We start from the raw sequence: 22,401 nt of genomic DNA on the forward strand, positions 1-22,401 counted from the left end.
TTTATGCACAAAAGCTGATTAACGTATTAAAGCCAGACCCGTTGGCTTTTACAATACTTCAAAAAAGTAGCAAAAGGCATTTCTTTCTATATAGAATGCATTTAAGAGATAAAAAAAACTGAATGTGACAAACAGTGTGATGATTAGGTGTACTTTTCAAAAGGAAAAATAGCCCCTCCTTTATTTTAATGGATGCACTTCCCAGTGATAAACCGTACGGCCAGTAGTAGGTTGAGAACAAGAAATACTCTTTTAGGTGGAACCAAAGTCCGCTCTATGTATATTTCGAAGAATTAGCAATAATAGGTCTTGAAGACAGCTGCGCTGTCAAGCTAGACCTAAAATATTAGCCTAGTTGGGATATTCATCCTTAAGCTTTTTACCTAACAGTTTACATGGCGAACAAACGGAAGATTTTCCTACAGAAATCGCCTGTAAAAATTGTGTTCCTAAATATGTGTCCTCTTGGCGGCTTCACCAGATTTGCTCCTCATGTAAAACTGAAGCATAAAGAAATGGACCAGCAACAGAGGCTGATGTTTGGGTGTTTTTCTGAACAACGTCTCTACTCTTCCCTGTTCTAAAGCGATTGAAAACAAATGCACTTTAGGCTTTAAGGTGATGAAAAACAATTCAACTTCATGGCACTAAATAACTCCTCTCAACACTTAGAATCTTGTTTCTCTCACAGTACTTATCCTTCACATCAATATGCTCAAGTAAAACCTCCGTTCACTTCTGTATACTGTGCAGAGCATGTGAGAGGACAATTGCAAGGTTTCTGCTGGCCAGCCCAATTGGGCTCTTCACTCACTGCAGGCAATACCTCATTTCACTCAGAGCTAGATGTCTCGGATACCAGAACTAGTATGACCGGCTCCCAAGTGATGTCCCAGCATCTGACCCCATAGCAGTGTGGAGACTAGCCGGCCCGCCCTGGAAGTATCATTCAGTCTAGGGGGGAGCATGCTCAAGTGATGGACTTCCATATCTAGGAAGTAGGGATGCTTCTCAAAGAGGTTCACTCTGAAGATGTTCAAAGGTGGAGCGTGCCGTCAAATATGGAAATCCTGATAATGTTTGAGAGCTATTTTGCTAACCTATCCTGGCTCAACACCCACTATTATTTCAGCTGTGGCCTGGGAATACTTCATGGTGCATGTTTAATTGGCATGTCCCCAATTGGCATAGCCTACCTTAATAGTAAGTCCCTAGTATATAGTACAAGGGGTACCCAGGACCTATAGGTTAGAGTGTTCCCCAGGACTGCAGCATTTGATTGTGCCACCCTGAAAGGCTTAAGGTAAAACACGGCTCACAGTCTACCACTGCAGACTGCAAGGGTAGTTTAAAACTGCTAACTCGACTTTCCATTTAAAATAATGGCGAAGCCCAAACCTCCCTTAATGTATGTAAGTCACAAGTAATGCTGGCCAAATGAGCATTTAGGCATGGTGCTGGATGTTAAAAAATGGAACATGTACTTTTACATGTTCCAGCAGTAAAATCCCTAAATTGTTGTTTTTGCTGTGGAAAGGCTTGTAGCCTCATTACCACTTCTGAATGGGACTACTAAATTTGGTGATTTAAGGTGTCAAAAGAATCAGTCCATTAAATCCAAATTAAAGCTTAAATAAAATGTAATGTCACTGGTGAACAAAGTGCAACTTCAGAAGTTGTCACTTTAGTTGCCCAAGGTTTCCAATGCCTGTTTACTGTTGTACTCGGGGACTGCCCTGCATATAGGTGTTTGCCCTCCTGGGGAGATGTGCTAACGACTCCCAGGACAGGAGACAATAGGAGCCTGCTCAGAAAGCCAGGCAGATTTTGGTCCAAAAGGTGAGCTTCAAAGCTGAATCCGCCTTTGAAGCACTTGGGAGAGGGGATTATCTATTGCTTAGACAGACACGCTGGCACTAGGGGCAGAAAAGAGGAATCCAGTTGTCAATCTGGGTTTCCAGATGCATGTGACCCCCTTGGTAGCTTCACCTCCTGGTTGGGCTAGGGCGCTCTGGAGACCAAGAGAGAGCCTCTGCCATGTTGGGAGTGGGCAGGATGGTGCATCGTGGGATAGCTAGATGTCACACTTTCCAGGAAGTGTCCATCAGGAGGGAGGGAACCTTGCAGCCCATTGGCTACCAACTGCATCCTACCCTGAATGCGTTTGTGAGCATAAATAGGGCACCCTTGTAACTCAAAACTTAGATCTCGACTGGACTGGAAGAAGGACTGTCCTACTGCACCAAATTCCCGGCAAAGAGGCACTGTACCAACGTGCACTGTAAGTAGAGATAGTATGATTTATGAAATGTAGAATGGAGTTGGATTATTTCATATGAAAAAAAATAATGAATCTTGGAATTTGTTTAAAGATACATTTGAGCAGTTTGATGTACGTTACTTTACAAATTGTTGCAACTAGCAGAGTGTCATAACTGAGGTTCTGGCTTTAGCGTAATGCACTCTAACAGTGCGAAATTGATTGCACTGCCAGAAATCTTTCCTTGACCATGGAAAGTTGTCCAGAAACGAAAAAAGGGAAAGGGGCCTGATACATTTCATTCAGCATCAGTTGTTAGTCTGAATTTGACATTGCCTTGTGGTCTGGAATAGTCATTGTGTCGTGGCTGCGTCATTTTCATATTGCAGTTGGCTGGGGATGTTCTAACCAGACTTTAATTTATAAATGTGCTACATGTTTTTAGTTCTTGCCTACAGGCAGCTTTAGTTTTGTTTTGTGGAAGACCTGTTTTCTACAATACAATCCTTAGAGTGGGCTTTGGATCAACCCCTTGATCACGATTGGATGGCTTTCTTGCCTGGATTCGGTGCTCCAGATACAGTGGCTTTCCTTCCCATTCTTGGTTTTGCCTTGCCTTTCAGCAGTCTGCAGGAGAACATGGCTTTCCTCGCTTAATGCCCATCTGCGCTCTTCCTGTTGCTTCCCCTTGTTGGTTTTGTCAGTGCTAGTTATATATAAAAAAAAATTCTCGCAGTCTTCCATATAGTATAATGAAATAATCAAGAGCTTTTGGATTTGTATTTCTGATCACCATATACTGTGATACAATCCATATTACTCATGTCCTACAGCATCACTACGTGTTCATGTTGTGCACTTCGTTAGAACATGTTCACATTCTGTGTTTCAGGGTGACCGAGGAGACCCTGGCCCATCAGGTCCACCTACCTTCTACGAGGAAGACAATGGATTTATCACAGGTGCATTTTAAATTATTTATTGTTTTTGTATTTGCCTGAACGTGATTTGTGGACATTTTGTCAGAGTACACAACAACACGCTCTGGACAGCGGTCTTTGCCCCGCTGATTTTTTGTTGTTGTTGTAGGCCCCCGGTGCCATCCCCGTTCTGTCCAAAGGTATTTCGCCACCTACAACTGCAGCTGCAGTGCAGGAGGCAAATGTCCATTGGCATAATATCACCAGGCCAAAGTCTGCATACCTTTTTGTGCATCTTGAAGTTTTACTCCACTGGATATTTCTCTACTATACTTGTTTGACTGACAGTGGTTTGTGAATTAGAAAGAATGTTATTGATCTTTTGCTGAATTTATCAAACATTATAATTTCTATCTTTGATATCAGAACTGATGCAACATTAATGCTAATGTTGTTAGCAATTCTTTAAAGCCTATTTCAATTAATAAATATATTCTCTGTATCTACTGTTCATATTGCGACTCTCTGTTGTGGCCTCCCAACACTTATTGTCTCAGGTTTTGTCTCTGACTTTATTTATACACGCTTATTCTTGCCACTGATGCCTGCCTTACTCCAGCTGGTTCATAGCACACCACCACAAGAACAGCAGTACATCAGATGACTTGGCCTATAGAAGAAGCACTATGCTGTCGCGGAGCATGGGAAAACCGATCTCTGCCAAATCTAGGGAACGACAGAAAATCATTTGGTGCACATAGTCAAATACACAGAACACCACAGATCAAACTAATTTTACCTTCACACTAACCTGCCTAATCAATTTTGAAAGTTAACATCGTAAAAGCGCTTTCAACTAACCACGTACAAACACACACCAACAAAATTATAGGCTCTTTCAAACAGTAGATCTCCTGGTCCAATTGATGGCTTTCGCACATCAGTACACAAGGAAGCCCAGTTGAAACCATGCAGCGGCGCCATGAAAGAAGTGTTTAGCACATGTCACTTTACTTACTACATATTTTTAGTTCTGCAATAATTGTATTCTATTACACGCCAGTCAAGTACACTATGTATTACATTTTGTACTAAACATCTTGTGATTTCCAAAAAGACGAGTCCTTCTGAAATGTTGCTTGTGCAGAGTCAGTCACATCTCAACCAATGGCCCCAGAAACGCTGGCGGGTGAAGGACATTCATTTCCACATTGATCTAGGCACAGTCATTAATAATTTGTTGGGGTACCATCTGAAAAGTCTAGAAAGAGAGCAGCAGAGTTCATAACTACGTTTTTTGATCAGTGTGTAGTAAAGCTAAGCAGAACCAGACCAATGCCAAGAGATCAACTCCATTAAAGAGTTAAATCTGGGCCGAGATAGCCGGAAATATTCATTTATAGAAATCAGCTCTAAAACAAAACTACTGGGACTAGGAAAAAGTAATGCCCCGATCATTGTGGCTCTACCAGAATGACAAATGTATCAGACACCAAACGTGTGGCTAAACTCTGCGCCAGCCCAAGTGTATCACTCTTTGAAGCATATACAATTATTTTGAAAAGAATATATAGCCACCATCTTTAGAATATTTTTCTGCCTGTGGCTTCAGAAGCATTACAATGCGATACGTAGAAGTTCTGAATTCAGGATGAGTTAACAATAACCAGATGTATGCAAGGAGAACGTGATCAGACCTCACGGCATTAAGAACATATAGGATATGGCATTGGATGACATTTAAAAAGCAAGATTGTTCTTGCTCTTTCCAGCCATACACGTTCTAGGATGGAGAATGAATATTTAAGGTCCAGGGATGTTGAATTCCTTTAGCCCAATGCCCAGAACATATTGTTTGGGGTCAAGGGCAACAAGTTTTCATGTGTATTTTGTCCTTGTGACAAGAAGGCCCAACCCCCTACAATACAAACCCTTTGGCTGCCAGTTTTTAGTACTGCATTAAGGGAAAGGCATTGCCTGTAGTTAAGGTAATATTTGTGTCCATGTTTTAATGCCGTTCAAACTAGTATTTATGGTTCATTAATGCAAAGGCTTTATTATTTGGGTGAACGGGCTAAGTAAATGTTGTAAGCTCAGACTGCACTACTGACAGTGATTAGTGTATAAAAATGAGTACACATGTATGCAATGTTTAGCAATATGAGGCTATGTGTAAGGCTCCCAGAATGCTCTCTGGATGGATGCAAATATTTTCAGAAGCTTGAGAGCAAGATTGATGATACTTTGCTTTCAAAATAAAATGTTCACAAACAAAATGCAAAAACAGTTAGCTAAACTACAGAAAAAATGTAGGTATCATTTCTTTGCAGCATCATTTATTAAAATGTGTTGATGTACGCAAGTATTTCCCAAACAAATTCCTGATAGAAATCGGTGTAACCAGTTCTAATAAGATTATGGGAAACATAAAAATAAACAACCATTGGTAAAGCCAGTAGGTCTGAAATTGTTGGTCAGCCTTTTGGTTTTGTCAATGCGTGACTTGTTTTGGATGGTTTTCATAAAACCTTATTAGTGTGGGTTATCTGAATGCAGGGTTTTTAGTAACTATGAAGTATGGCGCTCAGCTCTATAAACGCAAATGTAAATAAGCTCAGCGATGTATGGTACAACCAGGTAAGAGGATAAGCCCTTTAACCCCTTGGAATCGTGTAGGAAAAACCTACACTGTTACAAATGAAACAAAGTCCTGGGCACACATCAACATAATTATATAGTGTAATTGTATCAACACAGTTCGATCATTGAACAAAGGTCAGTTGTCCTGGTGAATGGATAATATCTTTGTCCTTATTCCATTTTCCATTTGGGCAAAATACGAGAAACCAGCCAACAATTGTTACGTCGCATTTGGAAAATAATTCAGAGACTGCCTCAGGGCTGTGCGATGAAGAAAAAACTCTTGTTTATCGCTCCGCCGGTGATATTTCCCACCCAGCTGTTCAAGATAAAGTCCCATAATAATGGACTGTTCAGTGAAGGATGCACCATGATAATGGTGATCCTGTTATTAGGGCAGCCGGGTCCGAAATATCACCGGTGGAGCGATAACCAAGGCTATTTTCTTCATCGCACAGCCCTGAGGACGTGGCGGAATTATATTCCATATGCCACAAAACACGTGTTGGCTGGTTTCTCATATTTTGCACAATGAAAAATGGAATAAAGACAAAGCTATTCTCCATTCTCCATTCACCAGGACAACTGGCATTTGTTCAATGATCGAACTGTGTTGATACAATTACACTGTAGAATTATTTTGATGTGTGCCCAGGACTTTGTTTCCTTATTGGTGTGGGAGCTGCCGGGCCCTCACCATTATAACAAAGATTGGCAAAAGCAAAAATAGTTTTGGTCTCATAAAGCACATATTGCACAGTAGTTCCTGGCACTGAACAAAACGACTGTGTGTCGATATGCTCCTTGTGAAAGAACAGAATGCTGTCACTCACAATGAAGCTAGCCTATAGACAGAGGGAGAGAGACAAAACTGTAATAAACACAAACAGTCATGATTAACGCTAGACCTAATTAAGGGCCCAGTTATTAAATAAAGTGCACCAATGCCCTTGGATTAAGTGCAGATATATGACTTTCGTGAATTCACAAGACTTTATAAAGAAGTCGGCCAAGAAATAGTACTCCTAGAAAATATTTGTGAACAGCATTTTAGCATGAGCAAATATGCAAGTGTACATTTTCTCATGCAAAAATCTGAGTGTTTGCAAGTTTACTTTCCCTCCAGCCACTTTTTTCCCAACCCTGGAAGAAGTTTTATGTCTGACATTGTCAGGAGAAAATATACAACCTTTCTCAGTACAGGAAAAGATAAGACAAGAGTTGGTGAAAACTCAATGCAAGTTAGTAGGTTTGCACAGACTCAAAAGAGCATTCTCACCCTGGGACTCTTTCTTGTCATTACCTTCAGCCCCAGTATGTAGATCTGCGGAAACGTGGCAACATAAGGGAATTGCTAGTTTTCAAACCCTACTACGGAAGGAGCCCTGGCATAATCAGAGCTCTTATATAATGAGATTGCTGCCATAATTTGTCGCTGCATTACATGGCACAAAAGGGACAAATGGATTTTGTTATAGGACAAGTAGATTTATGAAGCAACCTGCCCCATGGACATGTGGATATTTTATTTAATTCCCTACCCCTGCTGGTCCAATTGTTTTCCAAAGCAGCAGAGAAAATGTGCGGCAAAAGATGAACCTATAGTTTGTAATACATGCTTCCATTGCAATTATAAGTTGGAGAGTTGTAAGAGTGATCATAATTTACTCCTACAACATTAAACAAATCATGGAAATACAATATTGGACATATTATGCAATGGCCCCAAAAACTGTTCATTTGTAGTGTAGGCTATGGAGCTAACCAGGCAAGACATAGGTTCGTCCTCTAAAGACGACTGCTCAGACAGGCTAGAAAGCACAGAGAAAAAAATGTGCTGACTTTTCCAGATTCTGCCATGAAAGACATTTTATCAGTGTCAAAACACCGTAAGTAAACAATCCTTAAAAATAATAGGTCTTCAGAGCTTATAAAAGCCGACTCCAAGACATTCATCACTATTGACATTGAAGCATAAACAGATAAACAAAAACTTTACAAATGATTTACAAATTTACAAGTGAATAAATGCCTTCTGGGCCAAAAGAAAGAGACGCCAATAAGACTAATGTCAAGACCCTCAATCTAACTTCTGAAATCGATCAGGCTCTAATCCTGTAACCAATTTAATAACCAAAAATCTTTAATTACGGAAGAGTTTGAAAGCTATCTTGGTCATCTATTAGGAAGTCCTAATAGATGTCTCAAGGCTGAAACTGCACCAGTTCTGCAGAACATTAAATCTTTGAGTGAGGCGAGGCAGTAATGTAATATCCCTCTAGAACAGGAAATAAAAGACCAAGGGCCAGATGTAGGACACCAAATACCGGTCGGTAACGGCCGATTTCGGCCGTTACCAACCGGTATTTGGTTTTTGATATGTAGGGGGCCTAAAATTTACTGAATCTGTAAATTTACCAATTCGGTAAAATACCGAATCAGTAAATTTACTGAATCGGTAAATCTAGATGTAGGTGGCCCTGAAAACAGTGCCACAGTCCCTTAAGAAATCGTTATTTACCACCAAATACTATTTTGTGGTAAATAACGAATTCCTGTGTACATGCACATCTGTGCATGTACACCTGTGCCAAGTGGCACACATACATGCCCTAAGGGCATGGCACACAAGCCAGAATCAGGGGTGCAACAGGGTGTCAAAGTGACACGCTGTCCCCATTGACAATTCAGTAATTTTACCGAATCAGTATTTACCGATTCGGTAATTGCCATTGATTCCTATGGGCCTCAAGGCCCATAGGAATCAATGGCAATTACCGAATCGGAAAATACCGATTCGGTAATTACCAAATCATACCGATTCGGTGAAAATTACCAAATTATTTCATACATCTCATTTACCGAATCTAGAATACCGAATCGGTAAAATTCGGTATTCTAGAGTCGGTAAATGAGATTTACCTACATCGGGCCCCAAGAGATTAACTAGACCTGGCGACATTGGAAGACACAGGAATACCTACAGCCACCACTGGATTCAAAAAAGTCATCGGGATAGAAGACTCCTGGCATAAAAATATTAATTAAAGAATATACAGCAGTACTTAAATAAAGTTGCAATTTACCCTACTAGATATCTCTACCAGTTGATTTATTAATTATCGATTGACGGACAAGAGATTTGCAGACATGTAATGACCTGGAAAAATCATGTTTTTACACACTGCACACAGACTTTGAAAACCACCACTTACTGTAGCAGAGGACCATTCCCAAATGATGTTTCATTTAAAAATGGTATCGCCTAGATTAATACAGGTCATTTACACTACAACTACTAAAATCATTTACCTTGCATTGGGAACAATAAATAATCCATCGGGATTGGGCATTAGATCTGATATTCACAAAAACAATTTAAAAACAAGGGGGCCCATTAGGATTTCGGGCGGATTGCCCGGTAGCCAACACCGGCCTGGCGGGGGCAATCCACCCGACATCCTCTCCTCAATGCCCCCCGCGTTATAAGTATGGCGGGGGGGACCGCGGCAGACGGAAAGACCATCCGCCGCTTTACCGCCCTGGTCACCTTGCGGCCGGGGCGGAAAAGGTTCAATATGGTGGCGGTGTCAGTTTGACACCGCCAGCCATATTACAATGGGCCCGATCTGATGCCCATTGCCGCCACGGAAAGGCATGCGGTCTTCACCTCGGGGGCCCCTTGCAGGCTTCCATGGTGAAGGTGGGGGGGTGCACATGGAGGTACCTGGGGTACCACTGTGGCGGGCGCATCCCAATGTCCAGTGCGGGACCGCCGCTCAGCTCGCGAGCGATCCAGTTTTTTGCAAGGGTGGGGGGCGGGCAAAGTCTGCCAGCCATCCTAATGGGGGCCAAGGTGTCCAGTTCCCTTAAAGAACAGAAATGTTTTCCCAATCCCACCCCTCAGTGATAACACTTTATTTAATTTAATTTTGAGCACTTTAGCCAGAGTTATCCTGTGGGTGTATTTTTCAGCAGCAATAAAGTCAGGGCACAAGTCCTAAAAAAAGAAGTGGGGGGACGCTGACGTCACGAGAGGAAGTAATTTCCCGAAAGGTGGCTTGTACCATCAGACTCATTGCCTCCCCTCGCTCACCCTTAGATGCGATTGCATCAGAGAAGCCAGCTCGTGAGCAGCGTTCTGAATGAGCTCCGATCTCGCCCCAGAGAGGCCAAAGAGTGAATGTGTGGCTCCATTTGCTCCAGTTATCGAGCTCCCGGTAAAATAAGTGGTACCCCGACTCGAGCCCTAAATAAAGTCTCTTTTTACTTTAAAGCCAAATCTAAAGGTCTGGTTAGTTTTGGTACACAGTGATTGGGTTTTAGTTCTAGAGGATGCAATGTGCTCGCCATACAACATCAAATGCTTTGTCGCGGACTCTTTACTCCCATGTACCACCGCGAAACGCCTATATTCATTTTTAGCTGTGTCGATTTCTTATTTATACAGTACTTCTGCACATTTGATTGATGAAGTTTTATGTGTACTTTTATGGTTATCTGTTTTTAACCGAATAAAGTTGAATTGATTTGATGAGTGACACTGCAGCAGACCAATGGATGAAGGGCCGACCGGAAGCCCCTCTACGTATAGCATATCATTTTTAGCAAATACAAAAGGTCTTGTCCAATGCGGACCTAAAAATGTTGCGTTCGTATTATCTGTATTTTAGCACTGTCACTCTCACTACATTTTGTGAACTACGTGATACTTCCTGGCCTGTGTGCTTAATATCTGTGCTGTCTTTAGGTCCCCCTGGTGATCCTGGATATCCAGGGCTCAAAGGCCCTTTTGGAGATGACGGATTTAGTGGGCCGCCTGGACCGCCTGGCCCACCTGGCTACCCAGCTGGCATTCCAGGTAAGACCTATATTTTGCGTCTCGTTTCATAAAAATGCAGTTTGCCATGTAATAGTCACCCTCAAACCAAAGAAGAGAAAGTGGTTTCACTGGCGCCAGTTCTGGAGGCTTGTTTCAGCATCTGCAGGTGCTTGCTCTTGGTGCCACAGAAGGAAGTTAAATATGCAAATCTCAGCTTTTTAACTGCTGATGGGACCTGTGTAATGGAGGTGTAAGATTTGTCATAAAAGCAAAGTAAGCATTTTAGAGAAGCTGTGATGCGGTGAAGGTCACACAATTTGGCCAAGAATGGATGGCAGATTAGGGCTCCTGTTCCCTCGTTCCAGTTGGCAATTTAGCCACTAGACCACATTGCCTGCGGCTTTAACATGTGGCCTTTTTATGGCTGCATACTCCATTTGAAGGGGTACTTCTCTCAGGTGAAACATATTTTTGCATTGACCTTGAATAGGTTACATGAAGCAGCCTTCACAGAAACCTCTGCATGTGTGTGACCTTTATTTTTTCAAACTGTTAGTTGGTTCTGGGGCGTATGAAATATTGTTTAATACTGTGGAGGGACTTCTGGTCATTCAAGAAGGAAGCTTATACCGGACTTCCAAGTGAAAAAATATTTCTATTCGTGTTTGGAAGCATTTATAGAGGTTATATAGCCTGTCTTCCTTTTCAAGCACTGCCTTTACATCCTGAAACGGGTAGTGAGTAGGACAGGATGTGCAGTTAGTATGCCCTTTAAAGTAAATATTTGCATTTTTGTTTGGTTGAAAGTGAACACAAATGGACTCGTCTCACTTCACACCGTTGTGTCTCGCACTGCAGCTCCTGTTTTTCCTCGATGTCATTTCATGCTTTAGAGTTTGAAAGCTGCTTTTATACCCTAGAATAGCAATACAAGGGCCTATCAGAAACAAGATATAATGGAAGAACTTTTAACTGGCGAATCATGCCAAAGTTAAAACGTTAACAGTAAAGAAAACATGTTTTATGTTTATTTTTCAGAGTTAAGATGTCCCCTGTAAGAGGTTGTTTGCCATACCTACAAAACTTAGATATTACTGCTTAGGTGATAGTGTGGCAACATCAATTAAGTATGTAGCTGGGTGGAAGTGCTCCCTTCCTTGCTGTGACTGGCTGTCTCCCACAGCACTGCCATGCTCGTCTCACTAATTCCAAAGACCTTATTATGAATCTAAGTGGAACTGTTCAGTCACACCATGCAAGTTAATGTAAGTCCCTATCTTCTCAATTCCCATAGATTAACTGATGTATTGCCCATATGAAGTTCATTCCCTCTGACCGCTTTGCAGCCCATTACTTTCTGCCCGGAGTAGGTTGACATTATTGTAAGTCATTCACATCATGATTTTAACCTTGCAATTCGAAAATGTGTTTCTTAAAAACCAAAGGAGGTGTGCTTAAAAATAACAAACATATTTTAGGTCCCACCTAAATGCCTTAGCCATACCATTGGCAAAGCCAGTATGTACCAAAGGCGAGACATTTCGTCTAGGCCAATGCTTGTTATTTGTAAGGGAAATTTAAAGCAATTGGTTAAATACCAAAATTCGGTGAATAATGAAAATGAATCAGCGCAATCAATTTCAGAATCTTTTATATGTCTCTTTATAAAGGTCCTCCTGGCACACAGGGATTCCCAGGTCTTACAGGGGTCAAGGGAGAGAGAGGTGACCCGGGAAGATCAGAGATTGGAACCAGTGGACGTCCAGGCAACGATGGGCTTCCAGGGTCCCCTGGTGAGCAAGGTCTGCCCGGACTCCCAGGTAAGAAATCTCTCTGTATCCTCAGTTCTCGATCAGTTCATGAAAATATTCTGCAGCCGAAGGGAAGAGAGAATAAGTGGGTCTTACACTGCTGGGACTGGTTTAGGAGACGCAGAAGAAGCATATACTGCATCTGAAGAATTGTAGTACAAGAAATATGAGAAAACGCAAAGAAAAATATTGATACAAAAAAATTAATTTTTTCATTGCGCAACAGAACACAGTCAAGACCTTTACTTTTTTTGGGCGATATACTTGGTTGAAGTGCTTTGGTGACTTTGACGTTAAGGGGGTCATTAGGATGACGGGCGGACTTAGTCCGCCCGCCATCCCATGGGATAATGGGACCGCCCGCCATAAGGGCGGGGTTCCTGTGAGGGGTATTAGGATGCTTCCGTCACAGTGGCGGGCGCATCCTGCATTTCTAACATTGTGGCGGGCGGTGCTCTCAGCACCGCCTGCCACAATGCTAAAAATGCATGTATGCATTTGCATACACAAAGCGGAAGGCACCGCGCAGTGCCTGCCGCATTGCCAGACATCCTATTGGGTCCCTAAGTGTCTAGAGGGCCCTCCACTACAGTGTATGTACCTGCGGTCCAGCAGTACTTGCCCTCCTCTCCTCACCGTTATCTAAAAAACTTGTGTTTGTCGGAAGACAGACAGCACTGCTGGGGTAAGTGCTTTGCTGTTTGTCTGTTCTTTTCTTCTAATTTGGCTGGTGGTTTAGGACAGTCCACCTAGTGGGTAGAATCTGTACAGTGGTGAACTCCCAAGGAGACTTATGTCATTTTCTGAATGTAATGGCACAGAAACAGCATGCAATGCTTGCAGTTCAGTTGCAGGATTACTTCCATGTTATTTGTTTTGGAGCTTGGTATCAAGGCAAGATGGCGGACATATTGTTGATGGCTTGTGTTTGAGTACAACATTTCTGTACCAGAGTTCTTGGTCTGCTTTCCTATCCATTGTCTACAGTTCCAGAAGCTTTGTGGTAGTTTCAGCGCTGGCTTAGATTTGAGGTTTCTCTCTTTGTTAAGATCAGTTGGCTTGAGCTTCTGTGTTTAATTGTTGGTAAGTGCCCATTTTTGAACTTGTAATATGTTCCTATTTTTCATGTCTGCTATGGTTGGTATTCAAGAAGTTCGTTGCAGCTGAGTGTATTCTTAATCACAGCAATCAATGCTACCATCCGCGATCCTCATTTTCTGAAAGTTTCATTATTAAAAATCACTAGCGAGTTTTTTGATTTTCAGATGTTATGTGGCTAAAATTGCTCCTAAGAACTTGCTATATATTGGCACAGGTCAAAAGAAGAGTTGGCATATGTATGGCATGTGGAAAATGATGATGTGCATTCTCTATTTCTCTGCCCCTTGCAATTCTTCCCCTTTAGTAAGTGGAGTACTAAGTTTGACAGCTAAAATGGTCCGTTATTAGGTCTGGCTTGCCATCACAGCTATTTTAGACCTATTGTCACAGATTCTTTCAAATATGCAGAGTGGCCTACAAGTCTACATAGAACATTATTTTTTTCTCACCTTATGCTATTCACCGATTGGTGTACTATTCCGCTTCTTATGTGGTACTTGGTTTGCAGTGCTTAAGGGACTATTTTATGTCTCAAAAGTACATTTAATCATGATACATGACATTGTTTATCTCATAGAAGCATGGTACATAGAATGCAATAGTTTTTTTTTCATTACAATATTTTAGTTTTGTAGCGTGAATCTTTTCTGGATTCACTAGGCTGTGCATTATTCCGCCATCTAATCGTTTGGTCCGGAAAATACTTCGAAGAACTAAAGATACCTACAACGCCAGAACCGGTTGAGGAACAGGAGGAAGAAGAGCACTACTGCGAGACCAAGGGAGAAGAAGAGGACCAAAACTATCACCGTTCGGGGACCTCGGAAAACGCAAGACCTGCAGTGGCAAGATCTCAACGCCAATTCACCAGAAGAAGGGTTGACTCATACACCTCGAGGCCCTCACTACCTGATGACCTTGGGGATAACTAGACATAATATCGAATTCAAAATATAGAATAGCCATAATATCGAAGTTAAAATATAGAATGGACGAAATATCGAATGGACCCAATATAATGGTGAAAAATATCGAATTGAAGGTAAGTAATATAATATTGATTTTCAAAATATAGAAAGTCATAAAGGCATTAAAATATATCGAATTTTTAATAATATCGAATTTTTTTAAGTGTTTTGTATGTTAGTATATGTGTGAAAAGTGTATATTATTTTTGTAATTTATTTTAAGTAATGAATTTTATGTGTTTTAATTTTTGCGTAATCTAATTCTGTAGTGGGTTTATAGGGGAATAGGGTGGGAAGTAATTTAATTATATTAAATTAAATATTAATTTATAGAAATTATTAATTATTTTTAATTTAATTTTGCGTTTTAGTTCTGTAGCGGGTTGTGGGTTTAAAGGGGAATAGGGTGGGAAGTAATTTAATTGTAATTAATTTAATATTTTTATTTATTTATTGGTATTTATTTTGAATTTATTGTTAATTAATTTTTAATTGGCAATTAATTTTTATTAATTGATTAATTAATTACAGTGATAATTATGTTAATTGTATTAATTTATTTTCCGTTGTGGGCATATAGGGGAATAGGGTGCGAAGTAATTTAATTGTAATTAATTACATATTAAAAATACTTTTTGTGTAATGACAATTAATTTACTGTTAATTAATTATTAATTGGTATTAATTGTTATTATTCGTTTTTGTTATTGAAAATTAGTCAATTATTATGAATAGGTAATTAATTTAATAACTAATATTTATTTGTATTTCTAATTAATTATTATATAATATTAAATTGGTAATTAAGTTTAATTATTTTTTTATTGGCATTGATATTTAATTTATTTTTATTAATATATTAAATCATTTATTTCCCTACTGTTAAACTCGCTGGAGTGGAAATAGTAATTTTTACCCCTACGCTATCCAACGCTTTCCCTTCTGTTGCACACTCTGGATTGGGAATAGTAATTTTTACCCCTACTCTATCCAACATTTTCCCTACTGTTGCACTCTCTGGAGTGGGAATAATATTTTTTACCCCTACGCTATCCAACGCTTTCCCTACTGTTGCACTCTGGAGTGGGAATAGTAATTTTTACCCTCCCGCTATCCAATGCTTTCCCTACTGTTGCACTCACTGGAGTGGGAATAGTAATTGTTACCCCTACTCTATCCAACGTTTTCCCTACTGTTGAACTCACTGGAGTGGTAATAGTAAATGTTACCCTTCCGCTGTCCTATGGTAAAAATATTGTATATTTTTTATTAATATTACGTATATATATATATATATATATATATATATATATATATATATATATATATATATATATATATATATATATATATATATATATATATATAAATAAAATTGTTTTGTTATAACTTAAATTAATTATTTAATAATTTTAAGGTTATTTAAGTATTTTTAAGTATGTTAGTAATTATATTTATTATTTCATTATTTCAAATTACTCTTAAGACATTTTAAAAAAATCGATATTTTGACTATATTTTTTACAACAATATTTTTGATTCAATATGTTTGTACTTACCTGTTTTTAGGTAGGAATTCGATATTTTTGCATTCTATATTTTATCATCTACATTTTGGTAAGTCTATATTTTTGTATTCGATATTATGTCAGTGATCCCACTCCTAGAGACCTTGCTGCCTACACAAACAAGGAGTCAATTCCTTCCCATGCTACCAAGTGTGCTGGACTAGGGCAAGGGAGCCTTTAAAGAGCCTGCTACATGCAAGGCTGTGACACCAAGGGTAAAAACAAGCACTGGCGTTGCCAATAGGTTTCGCATTTGGAAAGTTGGAGCTATTGGTTTTGTAAATGACATTTTATATTTATATATCGTTATTGGCATTGTCAATAACAATATATAAATATAAAATGTCATTTACAAAACTAATAGCTACAACTTTCAAAATGCGAAACCTATTGACAATGCCAGTGCTTGTTGGTTGTTTTTTGCACATGCTCGATGAGAACCTTGTGAATTGTGTTTCAACAAAGCTACGGGTCGGTGAGCAAGGGAGTTCCATTATTGGGAAGGCCGCTGCCTCCATGCCACCTGAGAAGCATTGCGACAGGCTCCTGCTGACCTCCAGTCAGGCAGAGCTGTCAGGACAGCCTGGTTGTTAGCGTGCCCCGGGGTGCTCCTGACAGCCACAGCAAACTCAACCCATCTGCATTTAACGCTAAAGCCAATTAGCAAGAACTCACTGACGTCGGGTACAAGAAATTCTAAAGCTGGTTAAAAAAAAAAAGGGGGACTAAAGTATCTGAACAGCAATTAAACAAGTCTAGTACTCCTAAACCGTTATGTCTTCAAGCAGACACTACTACACGCTTGCAAGAGGGAAAACTAATTAAATTAAACTTATGACACATCCAAAAGGAAACAATCCGCACGTAGTTCCACGTAACGCCCAAACAGATGTATGAAAAGGCTGAGACAGTGAAACAAGCTATTACAGCGTAAAGGAGGCAGGCTCATGTTTCACTTCAGGGTAGACACAGTTTTGTTCAGGGCATGATGGGAGGTCGACATTGTTGAGCCTCTGGACTAACCACAAAGTATGCATACATCTTGCACTTTTCAGCTTTCATAGAAATCCACAAACACGTGCAAAACTTGTTTTAATGTGAATCTGATCAGATGGTACTGTACAACAGATTATAACCTGCACTCAAGACGAATTTCAATGCACCCAAATAAACAGTTGATGCAAAAATACCCACATGTCCAAATTTATGCATGCACATTGCAAACTGCCCCTTCCTAGGCCCACCGAGAATCTCTCGTAGACAAGGAGAGCAGCCAGTGAAACCTCTTAGACTTTAAGTTCCAGTTTGCTCATCTCACATTTGGAATCCCATAATATTTATAAAGCGCTGCATCACAACTCAAGAACAAAGTCTAATTTAGAATAGAGACGACTATGGAAAAAAGAACACATTTCATAAGTACTAGATGGAAATATATAGTTCCAACTGGAGCAATGTTTGTTGTGTGGTTAGAACGTTAAGGTACAGGAATGCATTGTTTTTCTCAAAAGCACCTTTACAGACATAGCATCACTTCACAATTCTTCTGAGCATCTACCCCGGAAAATCCATACACAATGGAATAAATACATGGTCTTGTAAGCACTAGCCACTGAGATCGGAACATCAGCAAAGGGTCGTCCCTCAAATAGCAGCAGTGTACAAACACAAGACACTTAAAAGATTTAACCAGACAGAGTCAACAAGTCCGGACACCTCGGTCACTGTCCGAAAGGACGACTTCGACATTGTTCAAACCCCTTTGTTAACCCCTTCGCTGCGGATGACGAGCTGAACTCGTCATCTAACGCGGCTTTTGGAAAAAAGCCGCACAGCGGAAAAATAACCGCCGCAGCGATGCGGTTAAGAGATCTCTTGTTATTATACAGACAGATATTCAGGAATTACAATTATACAGAAAAAGCGACAGCAGTTTTTAAAATGCGTTTCATGGTGTGCACAAACATAACCAAGTGCTTTCTAGAGGACTTCACTGACGGAAATGATGTAAAGCTGAACCAGTTGGAGGGAAGCCGGATGGGGGCGGGAGAGCCTAGTGGGGGGGGGCGGGAATGCGAGCGAGGGGAGGAGAAGTGTGGCAGGCGGAGTAGGGAGATGCGCGGAGGGAAGCCAGATGGGGGAGGGAGAGACTGGTGGGGGGGCGGGAATGCGAGCGAGGGGAGGAGAAGTGTGGCAGGCGGATTAGGGAGATGCGCGTGCTTGTGTGGTGACGTGACCCACTTTTGTGGTCACGTGACTCCAATGCACTGTGAGAAAACCGCAGTGGTTTGACGAGTCGTTGTAGCACTTGAATTCTCGCCTATTACATTCGCAAGCAAATGATAATAGGCGAAACCTAAAAAATACAAACATTCTTCTATGGACCCTATGTACATCAGGGGTTCAGTGCCAGCTGATTCTATGATAACTTCCATGGCTGAGGAAGAGAGCTAATGTACCCACTAATGTGGAGCCACCACCAGAAAAAGAGAGCAAGAGAATTGATCTCACTGGAAGATAAGACGTGCTGCAATTCAGTGGTGCATCGCAAATTCAAATGCATTGATCAATAGACATGCATATCAGCACTGGAAGGAAGTAGGTGAACTACTGAAACATCTGCCAGACCAATTCCAGAGAAGGGCAAGCCACTTAGTGGAAGAAGGGAAGAACATGGCGAATACATGTTTAAAATCAGCCCCAGATGCTGCAGAAACATTGAGCAGAGAAATGATGATCGGGGTTACAGAGAGAAGGCACGCTTGGCTTAAAATTTCAGGTTTCAAACCGTAGGTACAGAACAACATATCAAACACCCGGTTCAACGATGAACAACTATTCGGAACAGCTGTAGACAACAAATTAAATCAATTAAAGAAGGAAAATGAAACTGTAAGGTCCATGGTGGCACTACTATTCAGAGGCATGCGTGGGGGACACCATCACGTAGACCAGCTGCCAGGGGTAGCCGGTAGCCTCACACCAAACATTTCAGCAAGGTTACCAAGGAGGAAGCAAGGGCCAGCTACAGGGCCAACAACAACAAGGCTGGCAATATCAACACGGAAGGCAATCCTTTCGAGGGCGCACTCAAGGAAGAGGCCAACCCCAAAGAGGGGGACAGCAGGTGCGACTTCACAGCAAATTTTACGCACACTCAAGCAGGATCTCAGCAGGTGCAATAACAAGCAGACCTAGTAAAAGATCTTGTCCCAAAGAACAAACAATGCTTCCAACATGTAACACCAGTGGGAGGCAGGATAAGAAACTTCTTCCAAGAGTGGAAGAAAAGTACATCCGACAAATGGATATTAAACATAATACAATATGGATACTACATAGAACTTGCAAAACAACCGCCAAGAAAAAGCCCAAAGAACAAGGTTCATTCAGCAAGAGAGCTGTCTCGAAGAAGCACAACAGCTTCTGAACAAAAATGCCATAGAGAAGGTATCATACAAGGAAAAGAACAAAGGAGTGTATTCCACGTACTTCCTCATACCAAAGGTGGATGGAACCTTAATACCTATACCAGACTTAAGGTTCCTAAACAAGTACATAAAGACTCAAAAATGTAAGATGGCATCCTTACAAAAGTAATACCTCAGATACAGGAAGGGGACTCCATGGCAACTATAGACTTAAAGGACGCATCCCCATGAACAGCAGTCACAAGGGCCTATTGAGATATGTGATCAACAGAACACACTACCAATTTACGGTGCTAGCATTCGGACTAAAATCAGCACCAAGATTCTCCTCAAAATGCCTAGCAGCAATAGCGGCCCACCTAAGAAGGGAAGGGATACAGGTTTATCCATACCTAGATGACTGGTTAGTAAGAGCAAACACATGCAATCTTTGCAAACAACACATACAGAGAGTCATAGAGGAATGGGTCCAGCTCGGTTTCTCAATACACTGGGAAATATCATCAATAGAACCAGAACAAGTAAAGATATTCGTAGGGGCAGAAATCAACACTACACTAGGAAAGGTATTTCCAAGCACAAAAAGGACATTAGCGATACTGAAGGAGACACATCTATACCACAAGGAGCAATCTCCGACAGTGGGCAAACAGCTAGGGATGATGGCTTCATGCTTTCATCTAGTCCCAAACATTCGACTACACGTGAGACCATTCCAGAAATGGATTCAACAACAATGGTCACAGGCAACAGGTAGTTGGGAGGATCTAGTGGTTGTCACACAAACAGTTCATCAGGAGATGGCATGGTGGAATAGAAATAACATAGCACGGGGGAGACTTTTCACACAGCCAACTCCAACAGTAACCATTACAACAGATGCTTCCCAACTAGGGTGGGGAGCGCACATGAACTACCTCAAAGTAAATGGATTGTGGACACACCAGGATGCGATAAAATACATCAACTTCCTGGAGTTAAAAACAGTGTTCCTAGCCTTAAAAGCCTTTCAGAAAGAGCTTTACGGGAAGAGGGTGTTAATTCAAACAGACAATACAACTACATGTTTTACATCAACAAACAAGGAGGAACACAATCATTGACACCATCAACCCTAGCTCGAGAACTATGGAGATGGACAATTCCAAGGGAAATAAACTTACTGGCATTACATCTTCCGGGGAAGACAATGTAAAAGCAGACAGGCTGAGCAGGCAGGCATCAGAATCCCACGAATGGGAGATGAATCATTCAGAAATCCTAAAGATATTTAAACATTCGACTACACGTGAGACCATTCCAGAAATGGATTCAACAACAATGGTCACAGGCAACAGGTAGTTGGGAGGATCTAGTGGTTGTCACACAAACAGTTCATCAGGAGATGGCATGGTGGAATAGAAATAACATAGCACGGGGGAGACTTTTCACACAGCCAACTCCAACAGTAACCATTACAACAGATGCTTCCCAACTAGGGTGGGGAGCGCACATGAACTACCTCAAAGTAAATGGATTGTGGACACACCAGGATGCGATAAAATACATCAACTTCCTGGAGTTAAAAACAGTGTTCCTAGCCTTAAAAGCCTTTCAGAAAGAGCTTTACGGGAAGAGGGTGTTAATTCAAACAGACAATACAACTACATGTTTTACATCAACAAACAAGGAGGAACACAATCATTGACACCATCAACCCTAGCTCGAGAACTATGGAGATGGACAATTCCAAGGGAAATAAACTTACTGGCATTACATCTTCCGGGGAAGACAATGTAAAAGCAGACAGGCTGAGCAGGCAGGCATCAGAATCCCACGAATGGGAGATGAATCATTCAGAAATCCTAAAGATATTTAAACAAGCATTTACAATGCAACGGTTTCGCCTTCGGAAAAGTTTGAGCTATTGGCATTGTAAATGACAAACTTTTTATTTATGTGTTGGTTTTGAAAACAGATAAATAAATGGCATTCTCATTTACAATGCCAATAGCTTACTCTGTCGCAAATGCAAGACGTATTGCATTTGCACACACACACCCACACAAGAGCCCCCCACACACACACACACGAGCCCCCCACACACACCACACAAGAGCCCCCCTCACACACCAGAGCCCCCCACACACACACGCAAGAGCCCCCCACACAAACACACACACGCAAGAGCCCCCCACACAAACACACACACGCAAGAGCCCCCCACACACATACGCAAGAGCCCCCACACACACGCAAGAGCCCCCCCCACACACACACACACGCAAAGAGCCCCACACACACGCAAAGAGCCCCACACACACGCAAAGAGCCCCACACACACGCAAAGAGCCCCACACACATGCAAAGAGCCCCACGCACATGCAAAGAGCCCCACGCAGAGGTCAGGGGTGGCACAGAAGCAGAGTTTCACCAGCTGAGGCTCGCATGAAGCCTCTAGCATGAAATAGAGGGAGGGTAAGGGAGAAGTGATGAAAGAGAGGAGGTAAACAATGAAGGGAGAGCTCCATACGTGGGGCGGGGGGTCGAACTTGGCCAGAGGTGGAGGAGGTGTACCCCAGATTCGAGGGACTGCCCCTTCCAGCAATCTAGGAAGCTCTTTTCAGGAGAATTTGTTTGAAAAAGCAGGTGGAGCAAGTTGTTCCAAGGGGAATAGCTGTTTTTATTATTACTGCTGATAAGTTATCTGTGCCACCTGCTCTTGTAAGTTTTAGCATCTCAGTTGTTTTCTTAATGATTGGTATTGAGAACCCCTCTTTGATCTCTTTATTAGCAAGAAATGTTATCAGGCTATAAAGTAGTGTCCTCCAACAGTGAGAAATGCCCTGCGTGGCCGAAACAGGTCGGTGTGACAGACTGGCTCTGTTTACTTAATTAAAT

The 22,401-nt window shown here is 41.4% G+C and overlaps 1 protein-coding gene across 2 annotated transcripts in view; it reads left to right on the forward strand.

The window, feature by feature from the left end:
- The window catches only part of COL4A6 (collagen type IV alpha 6 chain), a 759,488-nt gene that overhangs the window by 469,816 nt on the left and 267,271 nt on the right, over positions 1–22,401 (forward strand). For both annotated transcript variants that reach the window (XM_086918466.1, XM_086918467.1), the window contains exons 18-20: positions 3,153–3,222; positions 10,571–10,681; positions 12,313–12,462. In XM_086918466.1, the coding sequence (XP_086774592.1) occupies positions 3,153–3,222; positions 10,571–10,681; positions 12,313–12,462 (331 nt within the window). The remainder of the gene's footprint in view (positions 1–3,152; positions 3,223–10,570; positions 10,682–12,312; positions 12,463–22,401) is intronic.

This window comes from Lissotriton vulgaris, chromosome 4_1 (genome assembly GCF_964263255.1).
Source record: "Lissotriton vulgaris chromosome 4_1, aLisVul1.2, whole genome shotgun sequence".
In the NCBI taxonomy this organism is placed as follows: domain Eukaryota; kingdom Metazoa; phylum Chordata; class Amphibia; order Caudata; family Salamandridae; genus Lissotriton; species Lissotriton vulgaris.